The sequence below is a fragment of the Schistocerca gregaria genome, chromosome 1 (genome assembly GCF_023897955.1).
Source record: "Schistocerca gregaria isolate iqSchGreg1 chromosome 1, iqSchGreg1.2, whole genome shotgun sequence".
Lineage (NCBI taxonomy): Eukaryota > Metazoa > Arthropoda > Insecta > Orthoptera > Acrididae > Schistocerca > Schistocerca gregaria.
Window position 1 is genome coordinate 192,366,881 of NC_064920.1, and position 21,971 is coordinate 192,388,851.

Below are 21,971 nucleotides of genomic sequence, written 5' to 3' on the forward strand. Positions count from 1 at the left end.
TGAACTGTGGTATCGTGTTGAAGCTGCATGGGCAGCTGTACCTGTTCGCGCCATCCAAGCTCTGTTTGACTCAATGCCCAGGCGTATCAAGGCCGTTATTACGGCCAGAGGTGGTTGTTCTGGGCACTGATTTCTCAGGATCTATGCACCCAAATTGCGTGAAAATGTAATCAGATATGAGTTCTAGTATAATGTATTTGTCCAATGAATACCCGTTTATCATCTGCATTTCTTCTTGGTGTAGCAAATTGAATGGCCAATAGTGTATGTTGCAGTTGCCAACGTCTTAGTGTTAACTTTTGCCCATGCATGGCCCATCGCCTGCGGACACCCATCGACAAAAGTGTTCGGTGCACTGTGTGTTCAGACACACTTCTACTCAGCTCATTGTTAAAGTCTGATGTCAGTTCCACCACAGTTTATCGTCTGTTCCTGTTTCACCAGTCTCCTCAGCCTACGATATCCGACATCTGTAATGAGGGGTGGCCGCTCAAGCCCACAACGTCTGGACGTGGTTTCACCTAGGTTTCGCCAGGTGTTGAAGACACTCACTACAGCATTCCTCGAATACCCGACAAGTCGTGCAGTTTCCAAAATGTTCGAACCGAGCCTCCGGGACAGCCTCGGCCAAAATCAAATAGATCGCGCGCCTTCCCGATTCTTCATACAGGCAGCGCGCTCATTTATACTTCATGCACCGTGCGATTGGCTGACTAGTAGTCATTCCTCGCCAGGTGACGCTGCTATCGCCTGGACGGGTTTATATCACGAGGTCGGTGGTCGTAATGTTCTGGCTGATCTGTGCAGTTCCTCTGGAGGCACAGTCTGATACACGTTGTTGATATTTGGTTTTGTGGGGCGCTCAACTGCGCGGTTATCAGCGCACGTACACATTCCCATCCTTTGCTCAGTCCAAATTTGTCCCTTACAGGAATGATGATGAAATGATGAGCACAAGCCAGTCATCTCGAAACAGGTGAAAACCCTGACCCCTCCGGGAATCGAACCCGGCACCCCGTGCTCAGGAAGCGAAAGCGCGACGGCGAGATCACGAACTGCGGAAGATATACTTTGTCTCAGCTACATTGTCACAGCAGTGCACTGGAGCTAGCGTAAGCTCTCTTCCGTTATGTTGCCTTTTATTGTCCACAGAGCACAGTAATCTCGAGGACAACGACAGAAGATTAAGACGTTGTCCAAATTATCCCCTAGCGACGCTAAAATTCGGGCAGGCGGCTGCGCTGACAGCGGATCGTCGGCAGTGGACGCAATATGGCAGGAATGACGCGGGCCTCCGGCATTTATTGCTAGGGGGCAATCTTGCTGGCTACGGAAGGAGGAGGGCCGCAATACGGCAAGTTATATGTGGCGAGCCGCGGCCGCGGCTGCAGAAAGTTGGCGCAACTTGGAGGGCCGCGCGCGCCCTCATTACGGCTATAAGTGGGCTCGCTCGGTGCCGGCGCTGTGCTACGCCGCTCTCATTAACGAAAGGCGAGGCGAGGCGAGCCGAGGCCGTGTGCCGCCGCGCCGCACCGAGCAGTGCAGCTCAGAGCGGCACGGCGCGGCGTTGCTATATTGCAGGTGGGCCGGCCCTCCAAACTCTGCCCAAACAGAGCGGTCAACGCTACCTGCCAGCGCCGGCACTGAGGTCCACTACAGCCTCTGACGGTCTTCGCTGCGACTCCCTGAAAGACGGTCTGTCACATCTGAAAATCGCATCACCCTCAGTTCCAGTACAGTTTATACTAAGTTTTATGTGGTGTGTCGTAGCAATGCTACATTTTATTTAAATTGAAGGTGGAGGGGGAAAAGGACAGGAAAGGGAAGGGTCCAATAATGTCAATTGCACTGAAGCTTTATGCAGAATCAGAGGCAACAAATGAAAATGTATGTCGGACTTGGACTCCACCCTAGGATCATCTGCTTACTAGGCAGATGTGCTAGGCACTGTGCCACATGAACACAAATACGCGGACCATTTTGACATGCTCCCTGGCCGTCTGCAGTTCCTGTCCAGGTCTTTCATGATCGCTAATTTTAGATTCCCACTGGAGGCCGAACGGAAATGTAATAAAAGTGATTCGCCTCGATGTGCAATTAATCCACTAACTTCAGTCCAAGTGCACATTTATGCATGTCTTTCAGTAGGGCCTAAAAGTAGCGAGCATGAAGGACATGGATGGGTGTGCAGATAGGTGGCACTAGGCGGGAATGTGAGTCGGTCGGGGAGTGTGCAGAGATAGTCCACACATTGGTTAACACAACTACCTAGTAAACAGAAAATTCCGGGTTCGAGTCCCAATCTGTCACACATTTTCACTCATCGCCGCTGATTCCGCGTAAAATCACGGTGAAGGTAATACAGTTAGATCTTTCCTTTTCTTTTCCTTTCTCCTACCTCAATCTTCAATTTACATAATAAGTACTGCAGCTTCAGATTCCACGTGGTGTATGTACCTTTTGACACGCCCAAAAGAACAGACGCTATTCATTCGTATAAGCCTAAATTTACTTCTGAAGGAAATTTAACAGATATTACAATACTCATAATACAGGGTATCCGAAAAGTCTTTCCCTGATTACATAAATTGATAACTCAGGCTAGAAGTAAGATACAAATATGAAACTGGTGGCTAATTGCTTACAAACTATCAAAGTTCTTTTCACGCATCAGTAAACTTCCACATGAGCATCCTTGGTAGCACGTAGCACATCTAGGCGATATTCAATTTCCGTTCATACATTAGCCAACATCACTAGAGGAATCGATTGAAGGACTGTGGTTATCCGTTGCCACAGGGTTTCAAGATCTGGTACACGTGTTCGGTAGACCTCGTCCTTCACATAACCCCATAACAAAAAGTCTAATGGGGTTATGTCAGGAGAGCGTGGAGGTCAAGCCGTTGGCCCATCACGACCAATCCATCGCCCAGGAAAGGTCATATCGAGATAGGTACGGACGTCCAAACCCCAATGAGGCGGTGCACCGTTTTGGAAGGGTGATACTGAAGAATCTGAGGAACAGCATACAGATGCAACATGTCCAGATACAGTGCAGATGTGATGGTAGCCTCAGCGAAGAAGAATGGCCAGATAATTCGATCGTATAATAGCGCGCTCCAAACATTCACCTTTGGACTGCCTCTGGTGCACTCCATGACCTCACCAGGGGGTTGTCAACCCCAAATTCGCACATTATTGCGATTCACTACTCCCCTGACAAAAAAGGTCGCTTAGTCGGAAAAAGCAATTCGTCTGAGATAACCATCATCGTCCTCAGTAAGTGATAGCATTTCGACCGCAAAGTCATATCGACGTGTACTGCCATTGGGCAACAAGGCCTGAACGATTTGCACTTTTTATGCACGAAACAATAAACGTTTGTGTAAAATGTCAGGGAGAGAGCTTTTTGGCATCTGAGGCTCTGTGCACCGATTTCTTCGGACTTCGCAGAAAAGACTGCCTTACAGCTTCCACTCTGTCTTCTTGGTCGACCAGACCTCGGAAGGTCAGCAACCGATTCTGTGTTCTTGAACTTTTCATACCAGGCTTTAATGCTCTTGACATCAGGTGGATTCCTTCCAAACGTTGAATCTGAAAGTGTCTCTGCACTGTGGTTGGTGATCGTATCTCATGATTCCACAGGTCACACTGTGTTTTCTCCTGATTGGTTAACATGGCTTCTTGGGCACTGCACCTCATCCACTACTTACGTACTGTGAACCTAAAACAGAAAAAAAAACCTTTCATAGATGTGAACAATTCGACACAAGTTTCATATTTGTATCTTACTTCTAGCTTGAGTTATCAATTTATGTAATCAGAGAAAGTCTTTTCGGACACCCTGTGTATCAGAAGACAATGCAAATATTTACCTTGGGTACAATCAACGTTCATAGGAATGTCACTATGTATTTGTTATTGCTGCTGAACAGTATAATTGTTATTACTTGTTAGAATACAGAATGGTAGCCATATCTCAAAGTACGATTAACTATAAAATTTGATTCACAATTATGACTAGTAGCACTGTTAGATCACACCGTGATCTGTTGCTAAGATGACGCTGCCGTCGTAGCCGATGATTTGCAGAGTGGGCTGAGCTGCGCTGCGCTTTTGCGTACGTAACCTTCCGCCAGTGGCGGCGTATGAAAGCTCTTGAGGGTGGCTCTACGCCGACGTTTCTCATTCCTTGTTTCGTCTGGAAACGACTGTCTTTGGCTTATGGTGCCTCTGTAAGGTATCAGATGTACTTTGGGACCACAGTCGTTGGACGACAGCGTAGTTTAGATTAAATGTGATGTGCTACGAAGCTTAAAGACCTCAGGAATAAGAAGGAACGAGGGCGGACGGGTGTATAAATGTACGCTGCACTTCCCTGTCCTTGGGCTCGTAAACCGCCTCTAAAACGTGTAACAATTATGAGCAATTAACGACTGTGCGTAAACTGTCAATAAATCCCGATCCAACAATAAGTAGCTTGACAGAACTGGGAAGCAAATAAGTATACACTGCGCAGTGTTGCAATTTCACTTATCCATTCGGGTGCTGAGTTTCTCGCTCCTCGACGGGAGAACAGTGCACATACAATTAAGATAGATGTACGTCTGAATGAAGCTGCGAGGCCCATTACTGACAATGACACATGTAGCCCCATTCAGTAGTAGTAGTAGTAGTAGAGGGGTTTTGGGCACACGACAGCAAGGTCTTCAGCGCCTGTTCAGTAACATAGTGAGACGGGTCTCAAGAAAAATCCCAGAACAGGACTATAAAACGGAACAGAAAACATGGGTAGCAATCGTTGAAAAACATGTGCTCACCCACACCAAAGCGTGGGATGAAGCAGAGCGTCAGCAGTAAAACATGGACAACACAGCAAAAAAATGATAGAGGAAGCTAAAACAATGTAGCAGATGGAAGTGGCTGGAGGAACGCCACGGCCGAGTGGTTGAATTCAGTGGGTGCCTGTTCCACCCAGCATTGCTCATTCGGATCATAGAAAAAAGCTCCCAAGGTGCGAATTCTTAAGAGAAAAAGATTTCACAAGAGCTCCGTTCTAAAAAGTGCTTTTTAGAATCCACGACCTGTGTACGCCTGAAGTCACACAAGCCACCTTCAATTCATCGTCGGGTCGCGGAAGTTTTCGATAGCACCAAAATGTGAAAATACCGCTGGAACGAACTTCCTCTCCAAATGACAACTAATTGAAAACCCAGCTTCGTAGGTTCCAAAATTTGATCAGTTGCATCAGAACGGGGCAGGCGAGAGTTGGGCATACAACTATTGTAAAAGTGGTGCGTGTGATTGCGGGGCAAAGAAACAGGACACACTATATAGTCTGTTCCACACTTTAAAGGATGCCTTTACGGCGTATGTGAGATCCCATTGAGTGCTGAGATCTTGTTGTCAGATTTAAAACTTAACCTGTAATTACACTGTGTAGCTAACCATACAGTATAAGTATGCACTGCAGTACCATACGTTGTCATATGCGGTTCTAGGCGCTTCAGTCTGGAACCGCGCGACCGCTACGGTCGCAGGTTCGATCCTGCCTCGGGCATGGATGTGTTACTTCTCTAATATCGCAAAAGTCACCCACAAAACTTAAAAATAGATTTGTTTTCAGTGTTATTAAAGATGAACACAGATGGTCAGATCAGAAAACTTTAAAGAAACTCTGATAACCAACGTTAAAGAATTTCACTAACTTTACAGCTCTGATTGGTGACAGCGAAATAATATTAACAAGAAAAAATATGTGCAATGAATTCCAATAATTTTCAGGTATGACCTACTCTCCTAAAGCAAATAATTACAATTCATAATTTCACAAACAGCTGACTCCAGAAACCACTCAAGGCGATCAATTAAACGGCAATACTGTCCTGGAAAATCCATTAACGACAAGGGATAATCGACAGTACTTAACTTATGTGTGTGTGTCAGTGTGGTCAGAGGTGGCGGGGGCCGGCGTTTTAAGCTCCACAATGTTGATATTAGTTTTACAAACGGTAGGTGCTTCATTGAACTTACGGGATTTCTATGTACAATAGTCCATGTCTTGGCGCTTGTGGTTAGAATGACTTACGAAACTTGCAGAATAGAACCATTAGCACTAGGCATAGACAAGACATTATAGCGCTTAACAAAGCTGTTAGTAACGACAACTAACACACCAAACTCCATGCACGCAGACACAGAAAATTTACAATGAAAAGCAATTACAAACATTAGAATCAGCACTTGGCATTAAACACCAATTTAATTTTAACCTTTTGATTGATCCGTCTGTGAATTAAGCCAATAGATGATTTCTTTATCTCGTACGAACTTAACAAGCCGGGAATTTGAATGACTTGAAGACGCATAAAAAATGGTTAAAACGGCTCTGAGCACTATGAGACTTGACGTCTGAGGTCATCAGTTCCCTAGACGTAGAACTACTTAAACCTAACTACGCTAACGACATCACACAGACCTATGCCCGAAGCAGGATTTGAACCTGCGACCGTAGCAGCAGCGCATTCTGGACTGAAGCGCCTAGAATCGTTCGGCCACAGTGACCGGCTGCAGACACTTCAGTAGGAAGTAATTATTTCGCCAATGCAAACAAGTGCGCTTGATTTTACGAATAAATTCCGGATCAGCGACAGTGAAAACAGTTTAAGTCAGTGACTCGGACTCCACACGCACTCAGTAAGTCAACAACTAGTTCACAAACACCTTCTCGGCTTACGAGAAGCAAAATATTCAGCCCACATCATCGTGCTAGAATCATAATAAAATCAGTGACTATCCACCAAATTAATCTTTACGTAATGTTTGAGTAAAAGGAACTCCTATTCAAGCATAAGATATATTCATTTCCGCATTTCCCATGTCAACTGGCGACTTTCTCACTGGCGAAACGTGTTATCAATGGGCGATTGCAGATTTCCTTTGACGCAAGGTGACGGCTGTGTTCGTGTGTGGAGACGCTGTCGTGAGTGGTACCGGCCAAAGTTCTCTTATAATTTGGGGAGGCGTCAGTGTTGACAGCCGTACGGATTTTGTTGCTGCTCATGGCTGCATTACCGCCAGACACTACATCGAACAGATCTTGTTCCACCATGTGATGGCTGCTGCACACTGTGGTTGCCCTGAGTTCCTCCTCAAGCACGATAGTGCCACGGACCATGTGGGGGCCGTCACCCGGGACGTCTTGCGAAGCCTGAGCTTTGAAATAACGCAATGACCAGCAGTGAGTCTCGCGCTAAACCTAATCGACCATGTGTAGTAAAGTTTTACAGACGTGTCGTCGTTTTCCACCAGAGACTCTCCAAGAACTCTGAAAGGCTCGCATTGAAGAATGAGAACAGATACCGCAGGTGACCTCCGCATATTTCTACACAAAATTCCCCTTATTGTGAGGCTGTGATAAGCGCTCACACAAGGCATGGAAGTTATTGAAGCACCGTAAGTCCATTTAAAAGCACCCAGTTTGAAGTTGATTGTTTCCACTTTGATTTAGACACCTCTCCACCATTTAAGTTCTTGTCATTAAATGATTGAGCATGTAATGATGTTTTCTATGTTCTTAATTTGTGAAAAGTAATAAAGGTATAATTTGGTAACTTAGTCTTCAGTAATTGGTTAATGGAGCATGGCAGATGCCCGAAGTCATGTTGACATAATTCTTTCGACAAGATCGTTTAATACTGACAGTGAATCGGTAGAGGGATCCAAAGCGTCTGCTTGTGTTTGCTACACCACACTGTTGATCATTTGCTATTTATTTAATGAAGACTTTAGTGCGGCCGTGTCCCCTAGATTATATAGATTGGTTACGGGTTACCTCCTCCATGGAACTGTAGGTCTGCACGTTTGAAAATCAGAAGTGGGACTGTGTGTGAGACTCTCTCCACGATTGTATGCGCTTGGCTATCATCCGTTCCCACGCCATATAAGTGATGTTGACCTAATAGCGAATTATTCGTAGCATAAATGAAAAGCAAAACGAGGATAATGGTATGTAGTCGAATTAAGTCGGGTGATGCTGAGGGAATTAGATTAGGGAGTGAGACACTTAAAGTAGTAAAGGAGTTTTGCTATTTGGGGAGCAAAATAACTGATGATGGCCGAAGTAGAGAGGATATAAAATGTAGACTGGAAATGGCAAGGAAAGCGTTTCTGAAGAAGAGAAGTTTGTTAACATCGAGGATAGATTTAAGTGTGAGGAAGTCATTTCTGAAAATATTTGTATGGAGTGTAGCCATGTATGGAAGTGAATCATGGACGATAAATAGTTTGGGCAAGAAGAGAATAGAAGCTTTCGAAATGTGGTGTTACAGAAGAATGCTGAAGATTAGAGGGGTAGATCACATAACTAATGAGGAAGTATTGAATCGGATTGGGGAGAAGAGAAGTTTGTGGCACAACTTGACCAGAAGAAGGGATCGGTTGGTAGGACATATTCTGAGGCATCGAGGGATCATCAATTTAGTATTGGAGGGCAGCGTGGAGGGTAAAAATCGTAGAGGGAGACCAAGAGATGAGTACACTAAGCAGATTCAGAAGAACGTAGGTTGCAGTAGGTACTGGGAGATGAAGAAGCTTGCACAGGATAGAGTAGCATGGAGAGCTGCATCAAACCAGTTTCAGGACTGAAGACCACAACAACAAATGAAGCGCTCATTAAGGCATATGTCTTTATGCGCCGTAGTATATTCATAAAAAATTTTGAGGTACTATTTCAGTTTTCAGTTTGCGGCTGCAGCCAGTCTGCTTTTTGACGCGTAGAATTACGCTTGCAACTTGGACTGTTAACGAAATACACAGTTCTTGTTTATATATATATATATATATATATATATATATATATATATATATATATATATATATATATATATATATATATGCAGTAGATACTTTTAGCTCCACACAGAGTCCACCTTGTTACCAGCACACTCTGTCAGTAACCGGGCCTCTTAGTTCACAGCCACATACTAGCGATGTGCTCCCATAACAGATGTACGGCAGGCATGAGAGAAGGTGGTAATTCGCCGTGTACCTACCATAAGAAGCAGGAGTGCCCCTGCCGGCACCACGGCGCCCCTGGCCAGAGCCCCTTTCTCAGCAGCAGGCGGCAGCCTCCTCCCTGCGGGCCCATCCATCCAGCGGCCAGCTGTCCCTGTCCCTGGCCACTCCGTCACCCATCCAGCCGCCCATCCATATCAATATCGGCCGTCCCGCATCTCTTATCAATAACACATGCCAGGTGTGGGGTCAGAGACTCTCAGACTGTCCAGAATTCTAACCTCATCACTGCTGCTGCTACGTTTGCTATCACTTATGGTCACCTCTTAGGTAATACACATTTAGAGTACTGTAACAGAATTAAAAAGTAGGCGAACAGTGGCAAAGGCCGAGGTTTCGAAGTATATTTTCATTTACTTACTGCCATTCAAACAGATAAAGAAGTTGTGAAATAACATCAGATGTGGCCATACACTGAGTCATGAGAAAGCGATATGCACATATACAGATAGTGGTACTATCCCGTACACAAGGTATAAAAGGGCAGTGGCTTGGTGGAATTGTCATTTGTACTCAGCTGATTCATATGAAAACGTTTTCTACGTGATTATGGCCGCGATACGGGAATTAACAGGCTTCCAACGCGGAATGGTACTTGACGCATGGAGCATTCTGTACTGGAAATCGTTAGGGAATCCAATATTACGAAGTCCACAATGTCAAAGTTTTGGCCGACGGCCCTCACGTAACGACGTACAGCATCGCCGTTTGCATGGAATTGTGAGTACTAGCAGAAAGCAAAGTAGCGTGAAATCTGCAGAGATCGCTGTGCGACATACGACGAACGCATCCGTTTGGACATTGTGGAGAAATCTGGCGTCAATGGGCTACGGCAGCACACGACCGACGCGAGTGCCTTTGCTGACAGCACGACACCGCATACAGCACCTCTCCCGAGCTCCTGACCACATGGGTTTGACTCTATCACTTCGTCTTCAGGCCAGTCACCGCCGGCCGGAGTGGCCCAGTGGTTCTAGGCGCTACAGTCTGGAACCGCGCAACCGCTACGGTCGCAGTTTCGAATCCTGTCTCGGTCATGGATGTGTGTGATGTCCATAGGTTGGTTAGGTTTAAGTAGTTCAAAGTTCTAGGGGACTGCTGACCTCAGAAGTTAAGTCCCATAGTGCTCAGAGCCATCTGAACCATTAGATTTGGCCACCCAAATCTTTCGGAAGGAATTCCATCGGACATTTGTGGGAAATAATCGAGAGGTCAGTTCTTGCACTGTCCTGTACAGGCGACTGTTTCGCAATTGTGGACGGCTTCAACGGCAGCGTGGCTCAATGTTTCTGCAGAGGACTTTCAACGACTTGTTGTGACCACGTCACCTCCAGCTGCTGCAACACGTCGTGCAGAAGGAGGTCCGACACGATCTTAGGAGGTCTCCCATGGCTTTTGTCACCTCAGCGAAAACTATGTAAGGTGCCGAATATCAGGGGAAAGCATCGATGAGGATTAGAGAATGAATAACAGTTGAAGTAACACAAAGGTGCTCTCCATTTTAGAATACGTGCCGCATTTCAAGGTTTTAAGTCCACAGTGTCAACATTTCCTTAAGAGTATATTCATGACTACAGGCTGATGCTATGATTCGATTGCAGCATACGGAACATGCAGTAATTTAACCTGCTTCTTATTCGTGAAGTCAATGCACGAGCAATCGCACCAGTAAGATAACTGTGGTGAAACTGAACGAACGTTGTGTTAAATTCAATAACTCCTATCGAGTCTATCAGCTGCTAAACGGTCGCATTTATCTCTTTCTAGAATTGTTGTAAGTTATTAACGCTATTCGGAATAACACAGGCACTGCAATATCGTATTAATTCGCCAACACCTGGCAAGCAACTTTCAAGTAAAATGTCTCCCCTATTACGGGAGTATACATAATTGATGTACAAGTACAGGTAGTAGACACATGATTGACTTCATATGGAATTTAGGCTCTGGCAGTGAGTCGTGATCGGATAGCCAAATGGCAGGGCAGAGGCTCGGAAGACCTGTTTACATTAGCGCACGCGCGGTGATGTGGTTTACCGCAGGCTCTGTGCAGCTTACTTCCTTCGACGCATCATAACATATTCATAGTTAAATTCGACACAGAAGTTCAGTTTTGCGAACGGATACGCATTAGAAAGTGAACACCACTTGTGAGACGACGTTCACATCGTTTATGACGACCTAATAGAGATTCACCTCTCCATCGTGAGAAGTGTGGTCTACTTGAAACTGGTGGATGACGCGGCTTGTGAAAAGTTTCTCAAAATGACGAACGATCTTCAGATCAGGCATTCGGATGGACACACTCGCTCTGTGGAAGTGGAACTTGCACGTCCCGACCAGACGACGGTCCGTGTGTACGACTCACCATTTGAGGTGCCAGAAAAGATGGTGAGCGCAGCCTTGTGATCCTGTGATGATGATGAAGTCCCATACTCCTAGACAAAGAATAGGGGACGATGCGGGAGACCCGGACTGCTGCAGTAGGCAAGGTCCTAGCGGATGTGGTTTGCCTTTGCTTTCCTTCGACCGTAATGGGCTTGCTCTGAGTGCTATGGGACTTAACATCTGAGGTCACCAGTCCCTTAGATGTGGTTTGCCTTTGCCTTCCTCCGACCTTAATGGGCTGGCCCTGAGTGCTATGGGACTTAACATCTGAGGTCATCAATCCCTTAGAACTTAGAAATACTTAAAAGTAACTAACCTACTGACATCACACACATCCATGCCCGAGGCAGGATTCGAACCTGCGAGCGTAGCGGTTAATTAATTAATTACTTCAAAATTAAAAAACGAAATACAAAAGAAAAGAAAGAAAAATGTAGATATGTCTGCAACTAACTAACGTGGGAATAAAGGTTGTCATACAGAAGATCCCAACTTCAGACCCGACTGACGGCGTGATTTTCTTTTTTAGCATTGTTGTTTTGGCAGTATGTTTTCGCTTCGTTAGTTGAAAGCAGCAAATCCATAGAGTGCATTTGTATTGATAACATCGCACCTGTTTTTACAAATATACTCTTCGGGTTTGCTACTTTCAACTAACAAAATGAAAGCAGATTACCTAAAGAACATTGCTACAAAATGGTAAAAAACATCCTTTTACACGTCTGGGAAATATTCTCCCGTATAACAGTTTCACGCGGAACGGTACAAGAAAACATCGTCATTAATGGGAATCGAATTCGAGACTTCTAGTATGATGAATGACGCTCTACCAGCTTACCTACAAGAGGCCTTCAGATGAACTGCTCACAGATACCCTTGTCCCCACTCTGTAGTTCTGGTGCTACTTTTCATTACAGTTCACATTCGTTCTACAGGGTGACAGCGCCCAGCACGAACTATATCGGTGTTTTGGTTTATATTCTATCAACGCACAACATTTGGTACCGATCTGAGTGTCTGACATCCGAAGGATGGGTGTGAGTGCAGTGATCGATATCACAGTCAAAGGCTAATGGTTCTTTTCGTCTGTTACACGCATTCTATTACACTTGTTACTATTAAGTGTCAGCTGCGACTCTTTCCACCGAGCACTAAGCATTTGCAAGTTTGTCTACACTTCGTGAGAAGTTTAAAGTTGTAGCTTCAAGTATACAAATAGCCTCATCGGGTAGTAGAAGTAAGTGCAAGTAACTGACGTGGGAATAAAAGTCAATTACCTAGGTGTTTGATCGATGTGTTTCACGGTGTGAAAGATCCAAAAGTTTTCAGGCGTGGCGAGTTTCGGTTTGGCCTCTGTTCCCGGTCATGCAGAGGCTGACGCATTTTGTCCACATATGAAACCCCCTACCGCAAGTAGCGGACGGCGACCAAGAATTTCGGCAACAAATGGAGAGCCGTCAAGTTGGGGTCGCGCAGCGTGACGTGCGCCACTGCCGCTGACAGCGCGATAACTCGGGGTGGGCGCGGCTGAGTGCTGACCCGTCGGGGTAATTGAGGGCCGGCCGGATGCGCGGGTAAACAGAGGCGCCAAGGCGGCGCACCTGTCCAAGTCCAAGACGCAGATAAAGCACGCGGGCCGCGCGCCCGCATACGGTCACTCGATTACCGCCGGCCGCGGCAGCCTGATGAATGGCCGCAAACAAGACGTAAGAGCATTAGCCGCGCGCGCCTGCCCGCGCGATAAGCCAAGAGTTTTGCACTCTCCGCGGCGATTAGCTCCGCCCGGCACATCCCGGCGCGGTCCAGCGGCGAACCCCCGCTGCTGTCGCCGCAGCGCCCGACGGCCCCCAAGTACAGCCACCCGCAACGCCTACACCTCATTGAAAGAACACGATAGGATTCCAGCTACCAGCCCACCAGCATGGGCAGTATTACACTAAACTACACTGCTTCACAATTCTTTCTTAGGTGCGTACTAGATACAGTTGCGCTCTACCGATGCTACAGTCTGGCAGTTTTGGTACAGCGCATAAAAGGAGCAGTAAAGGGTAGAATTATCGAAACTATTGGTAGCATTAGTAGAGTAAGAAAAGTAAATGTATCTGCAAGAGAGAAACTGGGAGCCGACTATTTCTTCTTGTTTTTTGGTTTGTTCCGCCAGGTGTGGCGGTGCGGTTCTAGGCGCTTCAGTCTGGAACCGCGTGACCGCTACGGTCGCAGGTTGGCATCCTGCCTCGGGCATGGATGTGTGTGATGTCCTTAGGTTAGTTAGGTTTAAGTATTTCTATGTTCTAGGGGACTGATGACCTCAGATGTTAAGTCCCATAGTGCTCAGAGCCATTTGAACCTTTTTTTGGTTTGCTTGATAGTGTGTTTTGCGCAAAGTTAGAACCGCACACCATTTAGCTTAGTCCACTGCGTATTTTACACCATTAAAGACTATTAATCAATTTTATAAGTAATGAAAACTAGTTGATCGTGTAACTTCTGTGCTTTTATGTAATCAAAGCAGCAACCTTCGATGCAAGTACAGTTTACATGCACAAACAAAGAAAATCTATATAAATATTAGTACTCAGTAGAATATTCTTTATTACAATCAAACGCAACAGCTTCCTGTTAATATCGATAATTGCGAAAGTTGTTTACGAATATGTTCATATAATTTCTGTGAAGTATTGAAGCAATGTTCGATACGTTTTTATTTTGCGTTTATTTATTTTACATTTTATTAGAAAGTGGCATTTTCTGGCAGTATACGGTAAATCCGTATCGTTCCTTCATTTTTGCTGCATCTCTCTATCGCGTTGCAAATCAACAATTTTCGAATAAAACCTAAATTAAATGATGACAATTGCAATTTTGTTAAAAGTATTATTATTGTTAAGTAACAGATAGAAGGACAACTATGTAGAACAAAAATGTTCAAGAAGTCACATGGCTGCACTTACTTTCTGGGAAGTTAAGGGGCCATTTATGTACGGTGGTCTATTGATCGTGACCAGGCCAAATACCTCACGAAATAAGCATCAAACGAAAAAACTACAAAGCACGAAACTTGTGTAGCTTTAAGGGGGAAACCAGATGGCGCTATGGTTGGACCGCTAGATGGCGCTGCCATAGGTCAAACGGATATCAACAGCGTTTTTTTTTTTTTTTTTTTTTTTTTAAATAGGAAGCCTCATTTTTATTACATATTCCTGTAGTATGTAAAGATATATGAATGTTTTAGTTGGACCACTTTTTTCGCTTTGTGACAGATGGCGCTGTAATAGTCACAAAGATATGGCTCACACTTTTAGACGAACAGTTGGTAACACGTAGATTTTTTAAATTAAAATACAGAACGTAGGTACGTTTGCACATTTTATTTCGGTTGTTCCAATGTGATACATGTACCTTTGTGAACTTATCATTTCTGAGAACGCATGCTGTTACAGCGTGACTACCTGTAAATACCACATTAATGCAAAAAATGCTCAAAATGATGTCCGTCAACCTCAATGCATTTGGCAATACGTGTAACGGCATTCCTCTCAACAGCGAGTAGTTCGCTTTCAGTAATGTTCACCCATGCACTGAAAATGCGCTGACGCATGTTGTCAGGCGTTGTCGGTGGATCACGATAGCAAATATCATTCAATTTTCCCCACAGAAAGAAATCCAGGGACGTCAGATCAGGTGAACGTGCGTGCGGGCCATGATATGGTGCTTCGACGACCAATCCACCTGTCATGATATATTCTATTCAATACCGCTTCAACAGCACGGGAGCTATGTGCCGGACATCCATCGTGTTGGAAGTACAACGCCATTCTGTCATGCAGTGAAACATCATGTAGTAGCATCGGTAGAACATTACGTATGAAATCAGCATACAGTGCACCATTTAGATTGCCATCGATAAAATGGGGGCCAACTCCCCCTCCTCCCATAATGCCGCACCATACATTAACCCGACAAGGTCACTGATGTTCCGCTTGTCGCAGCCATCGTGGATTTTCCGTTGCCCAATAGTGCATATTATGCCGGTTTACGTTACCGCTGTTGGTGAATGATGCTTCGTTGCTAAATAGAACGCGTGCAAAAAAATCTGTGATCGTCCCGCAATTTCTCTTGTGCCCAGTGGCAGAACTGTACACGACGTTCAAAGTCGCTCCACGCAATTCCTGGTGCATACAAATATGGTACGGGTGTAATCGATGTTGATGTAGCGTTCTCAACACCGAAGTTTTTGAGATATCTCGATTCTTGCGCAATTTGTCTGCTACTGATTGGTTCAAATGACTCTGAGCACTACGGGTCTTAACATCTGTGGTCATCAGTCCCCTAGACCTTAGAACTACTTAAACCTAACTAACCTACGGACATCACAAAATCCATGCCCGTGGCAGGATTCGAACCTGCAGCCTTAGCAGTCGCGCGGTTCCAAACTGAAGCGCCTAGAACCGCTTGGCCGGCCGGCAGCTATTAGCAAAACTACCGTAGTCAACGCTTACTTCTGATAGCTTACGGTAGTTTTACTACTCTAGTATTCAAGAATAAAATGATCTAAACACAACGAGGAGACTTTCAGAAGAGAAAATTAAGTTTAACTAGTAGAAATCAAAACTTTAACGTTTTCCATTGGGATTGTAGTTCTGTCAGAGACGACAAGTGAGTCGGAAGATTAGCTGAAGAGGATGACGCTCTCTTGAAAACGGATTATAAAGTGGACGTCAATAAACATCAAACACAGATACTGGAGTGATTCGAAATAACTTAAGCGAAATCGTGGGCATTAGGTTCACTTTTCAAAATTATTAGAAGCTCTTCCAAGTACAGGATGGTACCAGCAATCCTAGAATAAAGGATATCACGCAAAAATGTGGAGACTCCCCTGCAGAGTGAAATATTCATTCTGAAACAATCTCTCTGCCTATGGCTAAGTCACTTCTCCTCTATATTCTTTCTTCTAGAAGAGATAGACCCGCAAAATATGCAGCACAGTTTGCATGAAATCTGAAACATTAGAGTAGCATAGCGTGACTAAAATAAGTGAAAAGTTGATAGCACACATATTATGCATGAAGCAAATGTTAATTTGGTAACAGAGGGAAGTGTATGGGTGAGAATAGTGCGTGGCGTGAATTTTAGACGAAGAACGCCGTTTGATTACAATAAACAGATTCCAGTTGGTGTGGATACGGAAATGAATGATGTAGGTTAAAATGGAAAGAAGGAAGACTAAGGTTTAACGTTTGGTCGATAACGAAGCCACTAGAGACGGAGCACAAACTGGGATTGTTTCAAGTATGGGGAAGGATATCGGTAGCGCTTTTCCATGTGAATCACCTCGGAATTTTTCTGGAGAGATTTTGAAAAATCAGGGAAAACCACAATTAGGATAGTCTAATTAGAAGAGACCTGGATTCAAAGTGTCGTCCTCCCAGTTGCGAGTCCAATATGATAACCACTGCGCCACCTCCCTACGTGTGTACTGGATAGACCAGTTTCGAGATCTGCATCAAACCAGTCCTCAGATTAAAGATTACTACTAGCACAAAAACATCCAGAAAATATGAGTAATTCATACGAAAGATTCAACAGATATTCCTCTCCATAGATAGTCAAAAGAAATAAATAAATTGGAAACTACGTCCGTAGCTGTATCGAGTTCTGGAAAGAGTAGTAACTGCCTCGTGCCTGTCATCGTCTCGTAACTTGTATGCTTACGGTGGACGACAAATGAAGAGTTGCATCAGTTAGTAACACTTTTCACAGGGATTTTCCTTAGTATGTTTAATATTTAAGCCTAAGAAGGACAAATATCTACTTCTCTCCTCCAGAAAAAAGTCTAGGAGTAATAATAGATGAAAATCTGAAGTGGACTGTGCACCTAACTGCAATGTACAAAAAGTCAGCAGCATCTCTCCAGGCCATACAAAAATGGAAAAAGCTGTTAGTTCTTTACCTGAAAAAGAAACTTGCACAAACACTTATATTTCTAATTACCGACTCTTAGGAAAGCTAACGGCGCCAGTGACTAGTCATCAGTGCCTGTGTTCCTTACATCTGCGACGTTCTACTCTTTGACTATATTTCATGGGTATATGCGTAGCTATCGTGCCTACATGCAGACAAGTGCAGAGACTTCCATACCCTCTGTTTTCTCCACTGTGTTATCAACGAAAACTGTCTCTCATATCCCTCCTCCACCTGAACGCCCTTACGAAACACCTCCAGCCTCATAAGGCAGTTAATGACATACCTACTATAGTAACAATAAGAATTACCAATCTGTTTGTACGCGATCGTTATCTTTGTGCATCCATCTCTCCGAGGAGACCTTCCTCCTTTTCTTTGGTATTCCTAGCTGGTGCAGTCTACTTAAATTTCCTTTTCTACAACTCACTGTACCAGAAAAAAATCTATATATACCTATAAATTCCTTTTACGTCTGTCACTATCATTATTGATGTTATTTATTTACTTATTTACGTGTCAGGTTCCGTAGGACCAAAGTGAGGAGCAAATCTCCAGGGTCACGGTACACGTCAGTACATGAAATTACAACATGAAAGTAATAACAGATAGAAATAAAATGTTTATGAAACGTTTGAGTAAACGCAATGAAAGGTACAACAAGAATCAGCTTAATTTTTCGAGGAACTCCTCGACAGAATAGAAGGAGTGACCCATAAGGAAGCTCTTCAGTTCCGATTTGAAAGCGCGTGGACTACTGCTAAGATTTTGTAATTAGAATGGTAGCTTATTCAAACTGGATTTAGCAGTATACTGCACACCTTTCTGCACAAGAGTTAAGGAAGTTCGATCCAAATGCAGGTTTGATTTCTACCGCGTATTAACTGAGTGAAAGTTGCTGAATCCTTGGAGTAAGCAAATATTGTTAACCGCAAAATGACGGTAAGGAATATTATCAACCTAGTGTCGTCAGCAAACGAAAATATTTTAGAGTTATCTGTAACACTAGAATGTACACTCCTGGAAATTGAAATAAGAACACCGTGAATTCATTGTCCCAGGAAGGGGAAACTTTATTGACACATTCCTGGGGTCAGATACATCACATGATCACACTGACAGAACCACAGGCACATAGACACAGGCAACAGAGTATGCACACTGTCGGCACTAGTACAGTGTATATCCACCTTTCGCAGCAATAAAGGCTGCTATGCTCCTATGGAGACGATCGTAGAGATGCTGGATGTCGTCCTGTGGAACGGCTTACCATGCCATTTCCACCTGGCGCCTCAGTTGGACCAGCGTTCGTGCTGGACGTGCAGACCGCGTGAGACGACGCTTCATCCAGTCCCAAACATGCTCAATGGGGGACAGATCCGGAGATATTGCTGGCCAGGGTAGTTGACTTACACCTTCTAGAGCACGTTGGGTGGCACGGGATACATGCGGACGTGCATTGTCCTGTTGGAACAGCAAGTTCCCTTGCCGGTCTAGGAATGGTAGAACGATGGGTTCGATGACGGTATGGATGTACCGTGCACTATTCAGTGTCCCCTCGACGATCACCAGAGGTGTACGGCCAGTGTAGGAGATCGCTCCCCACACCATGATGCCGGGTGTTGGCCCTGTGTGCCTCGGTCGTATGCAGTCCTGATTGTGGCGCTCACCTGCACGGTGCCAAACACGCATACGACCATCATTGGCACCAAGGCAGAAGCGACTCTCATCGCTGAAGACGACACGTCTCCATTCGTCCCTCCATTCACGCCTGTCGCGACACCGCTGGAGGCGGGCTGCACGATGTTGGGGCGTAAGCGGAAGACAGCCTAACGGTGTGTGGGACCGTAGCCCAGCTTCATGGAGACGGTTGCGAATGGTCCTCGCCGATACCCCAGGAGCAACAGTGTCCCTAATTTGCTGGGAAGTGGCGGTGCGGTCCCCTAAGGCACTGCGTAGGATCCTACGGTCTTGGCGTGCATCCGTGCGTCGCTGCGGTCCGGTCCCAGGTCGACGGGTACGTGCACCTTCCGCCGACCACTGGCGACAACATCGGTGTACTGTGGAGACCTCACGCCCCACGTGTTGAGCAATTCGGCGGTACGTCCACACGGCCTCCCGCATGCCCACTATACGCCCTCGCTCAAAGTCCGTCAGCTGCACATACGGTTCACGTCCACGCTGTCGCGGCATGCTACCAGTGTTAAAGACTGCGATGGAGCTCCGTATGCCACGGCAAACTGGCTGACACTGACGGCGGCGGTGCACAAATGCTGCGCAGCTAGCGCCATTCGACGGCCAACACCGCGGTTCCTGGTGTGTCCGCTGTGCCGTGCGTGTGATGATTGCTTGTACAGTCCTCTCGCAGTGTCCGGAGCAAGTATGGTGGGTCTGACACACCGGTGTCAATGTGTTCTTTTTTCCATTTCCAGGATTGTATATCATTTATGTAAATAAGGATTAAGAGTGGCCCCAAACGTGATCCCTGGGGCACCCCATCCCCCCTTCCTCACTGTTATCACTATTAGTGGCAGCAGGTGCAGTAGTCTGGGTACTACCAGCATTAACTTTATTACTTGACAGTATTATTCACTGACATTGCAGTTTCAGACACTCATATCATTTAATTTCACTTATACGAAACTTTAAATTTTTTAAAGAAACTATGATGTAAAAAGGGCTCTGTTTGTGTGAAACCTTGGTCCAATATAAGAGAGAGCGTGATGACCCTAATCGGGTCAAGTTATATAAATCAGTAAGCAAAAATAAATAAATAACGAAGAAAAGTAAATAGTTCTTGTTGCTGTCATTTTATTTCATTGCCATTACCTACATAGCATGTTGTCCAGTTTAGATGCTATCGATTTCAAAGTCAAATGGAATGATGTTTATTAGATCGAGACATGTTACATTGTCTTTCCTGTGGTTAGATTTCTGAACATGGTAGGAAAGCTAGAAAACCTCAAAAGTTAAATGCAAGGCTTTACACAGATATTGCAGTAGTCAGTGAATTGAAGTGCAAAGAAAATAATGATTTCTCGACAGGTAAATATAGGCTACTATATATCACTCGAAGTAAAGGAATTCTACCTCCCTGACCAAAATATGTTCAAGGAACAAAGAGGGTTGGCTTTCGTTATTAATATGTCTTGCATTACCACACCTGGACCTTAATTTGAAGAAGCAGTATGTGAAAATGTACGTTAGGTTGTATGAAAGTGGATCATGGACAGCGCAAAAAGCTGAAAATAAAAATTCGAAGCTCTTGAGATGTAGCGCTTCAGAAGGCAGTTGAAAATTAAATAAACAGCTTAGACAATAGTGGGCCCATAGAACTGGTCGTGAAATGATTATGTGTAAAACACTGAATAGAAGGAATAAGATGGTAGGACCTGCGTTAAAACATGGGAAGGAGGAGGGAATAACTTCCATGGTGCAAGAGGACATGGCTAGAGGACAAACGTAAGGATTTAGAAGCATATTTCACTAGGGGAAAGATAGATACTACTTACAGGAAAACTAAAGAGGCCGTTGGGTAAAAGAGAAGCAGTTGTATGAATATTAAGAGCTCAAATGGAAAACCAGACCAGAGCACAGAAAGGAAAGCAGAAAGGTGGATAGAGTATATAGAGCGTCTGTGCAAGGCAGATTGACTTGAACATGATATTGTAGAAAGAGAAGTGGACCTAAATGAATAAAGTCCGAGGGTAGACAATATTCCGTCGGACCTACTGATAGCCTTGGGAGAGACAGCCATGACAAAGCTCGGCGATCTGGTGAGCACGGTGTATGAGAGAGGAGAAATATCTTCAGACTTCAAGAAGAATGTAGTAATTCTAATTCCAAAGAAATCAGTTGCTAACAGGTGTGAAAATTAATGAACTATCAGCTTAATACGTCATGTTACGTAAAGCGTACAAACCGTACGGGAAGGCAGCTACTGGAGTACAGTATATTGTGTAGAACGAATAATCGAACACATCGGCTGAAAGCGATGATTTGAGATGTAGAATTTGACACAGGAGAGGTAGTAGTTGTGGACCGCATCAAACCAACATGAAAATTAAAGCAGAAATAAAAAGTGTTGACTACATACGTTCCTGAATCTACCTGGATACTGGGAAACAATAAATACAGCTTGTTGAATAAAGAAACAGAGGTCTGAGAAGTACTTATTTTCGTCCGTGGGAAAGAAAAACGGGTTTGCGTCTCCATCCTAAATATTTTTAACGCTTTATAAGATATCTTGACAAAAAATGAAAACACCTACAGCCGTCCTTATGATTTTATTTTATATTGTCGCTACCAGTTTCGACCCTTCATTGTGTCATCTTCAGGCTGTTTTGATGCGATACAGGTGGATACGATCCCCATGCATAACCCATCAGTCGCCAGCCTTACTGGATTCGCAGATTACCTGAAACTCACGCGTCAGCACTCCAACCACCAACTGTCGAACAAGATAGTAAACGGCCGTCGTCCCAGAGACGCCCTGCTAAAAGGATGAACATACCAAAGCTTTAGAAGATAAGTGTAGAAGACAC

General features: G+C 44.7%; 1 protein-coding gene across 1 annotated transcript in view; it reads left to right on the plus strand.

Moving 5' to 3' along the window:
- Positions 1 to 21,971, plus strand: part of LOC126337070 (uncharacterized) — a 108,505-nt gene that overhangs the window by 63,798 nt on the left and 22,736 nt on the right. Inside the window, exons 3-4 of the mRNA XM_050001438.1 lie at positions 1,312 to 1,581; positions 13,046 to 13,391. Of these exons, the coding sequence (XP_049857395.1) occupies positions 1,312 to 1,581; positions 13,046 to 13,391 (616 nt within the window). The remainder of the gene's footprint in view (positions 1 to 1,311; positions 1,582 to 13,045; positions 13,392 to 21,971) is intronic.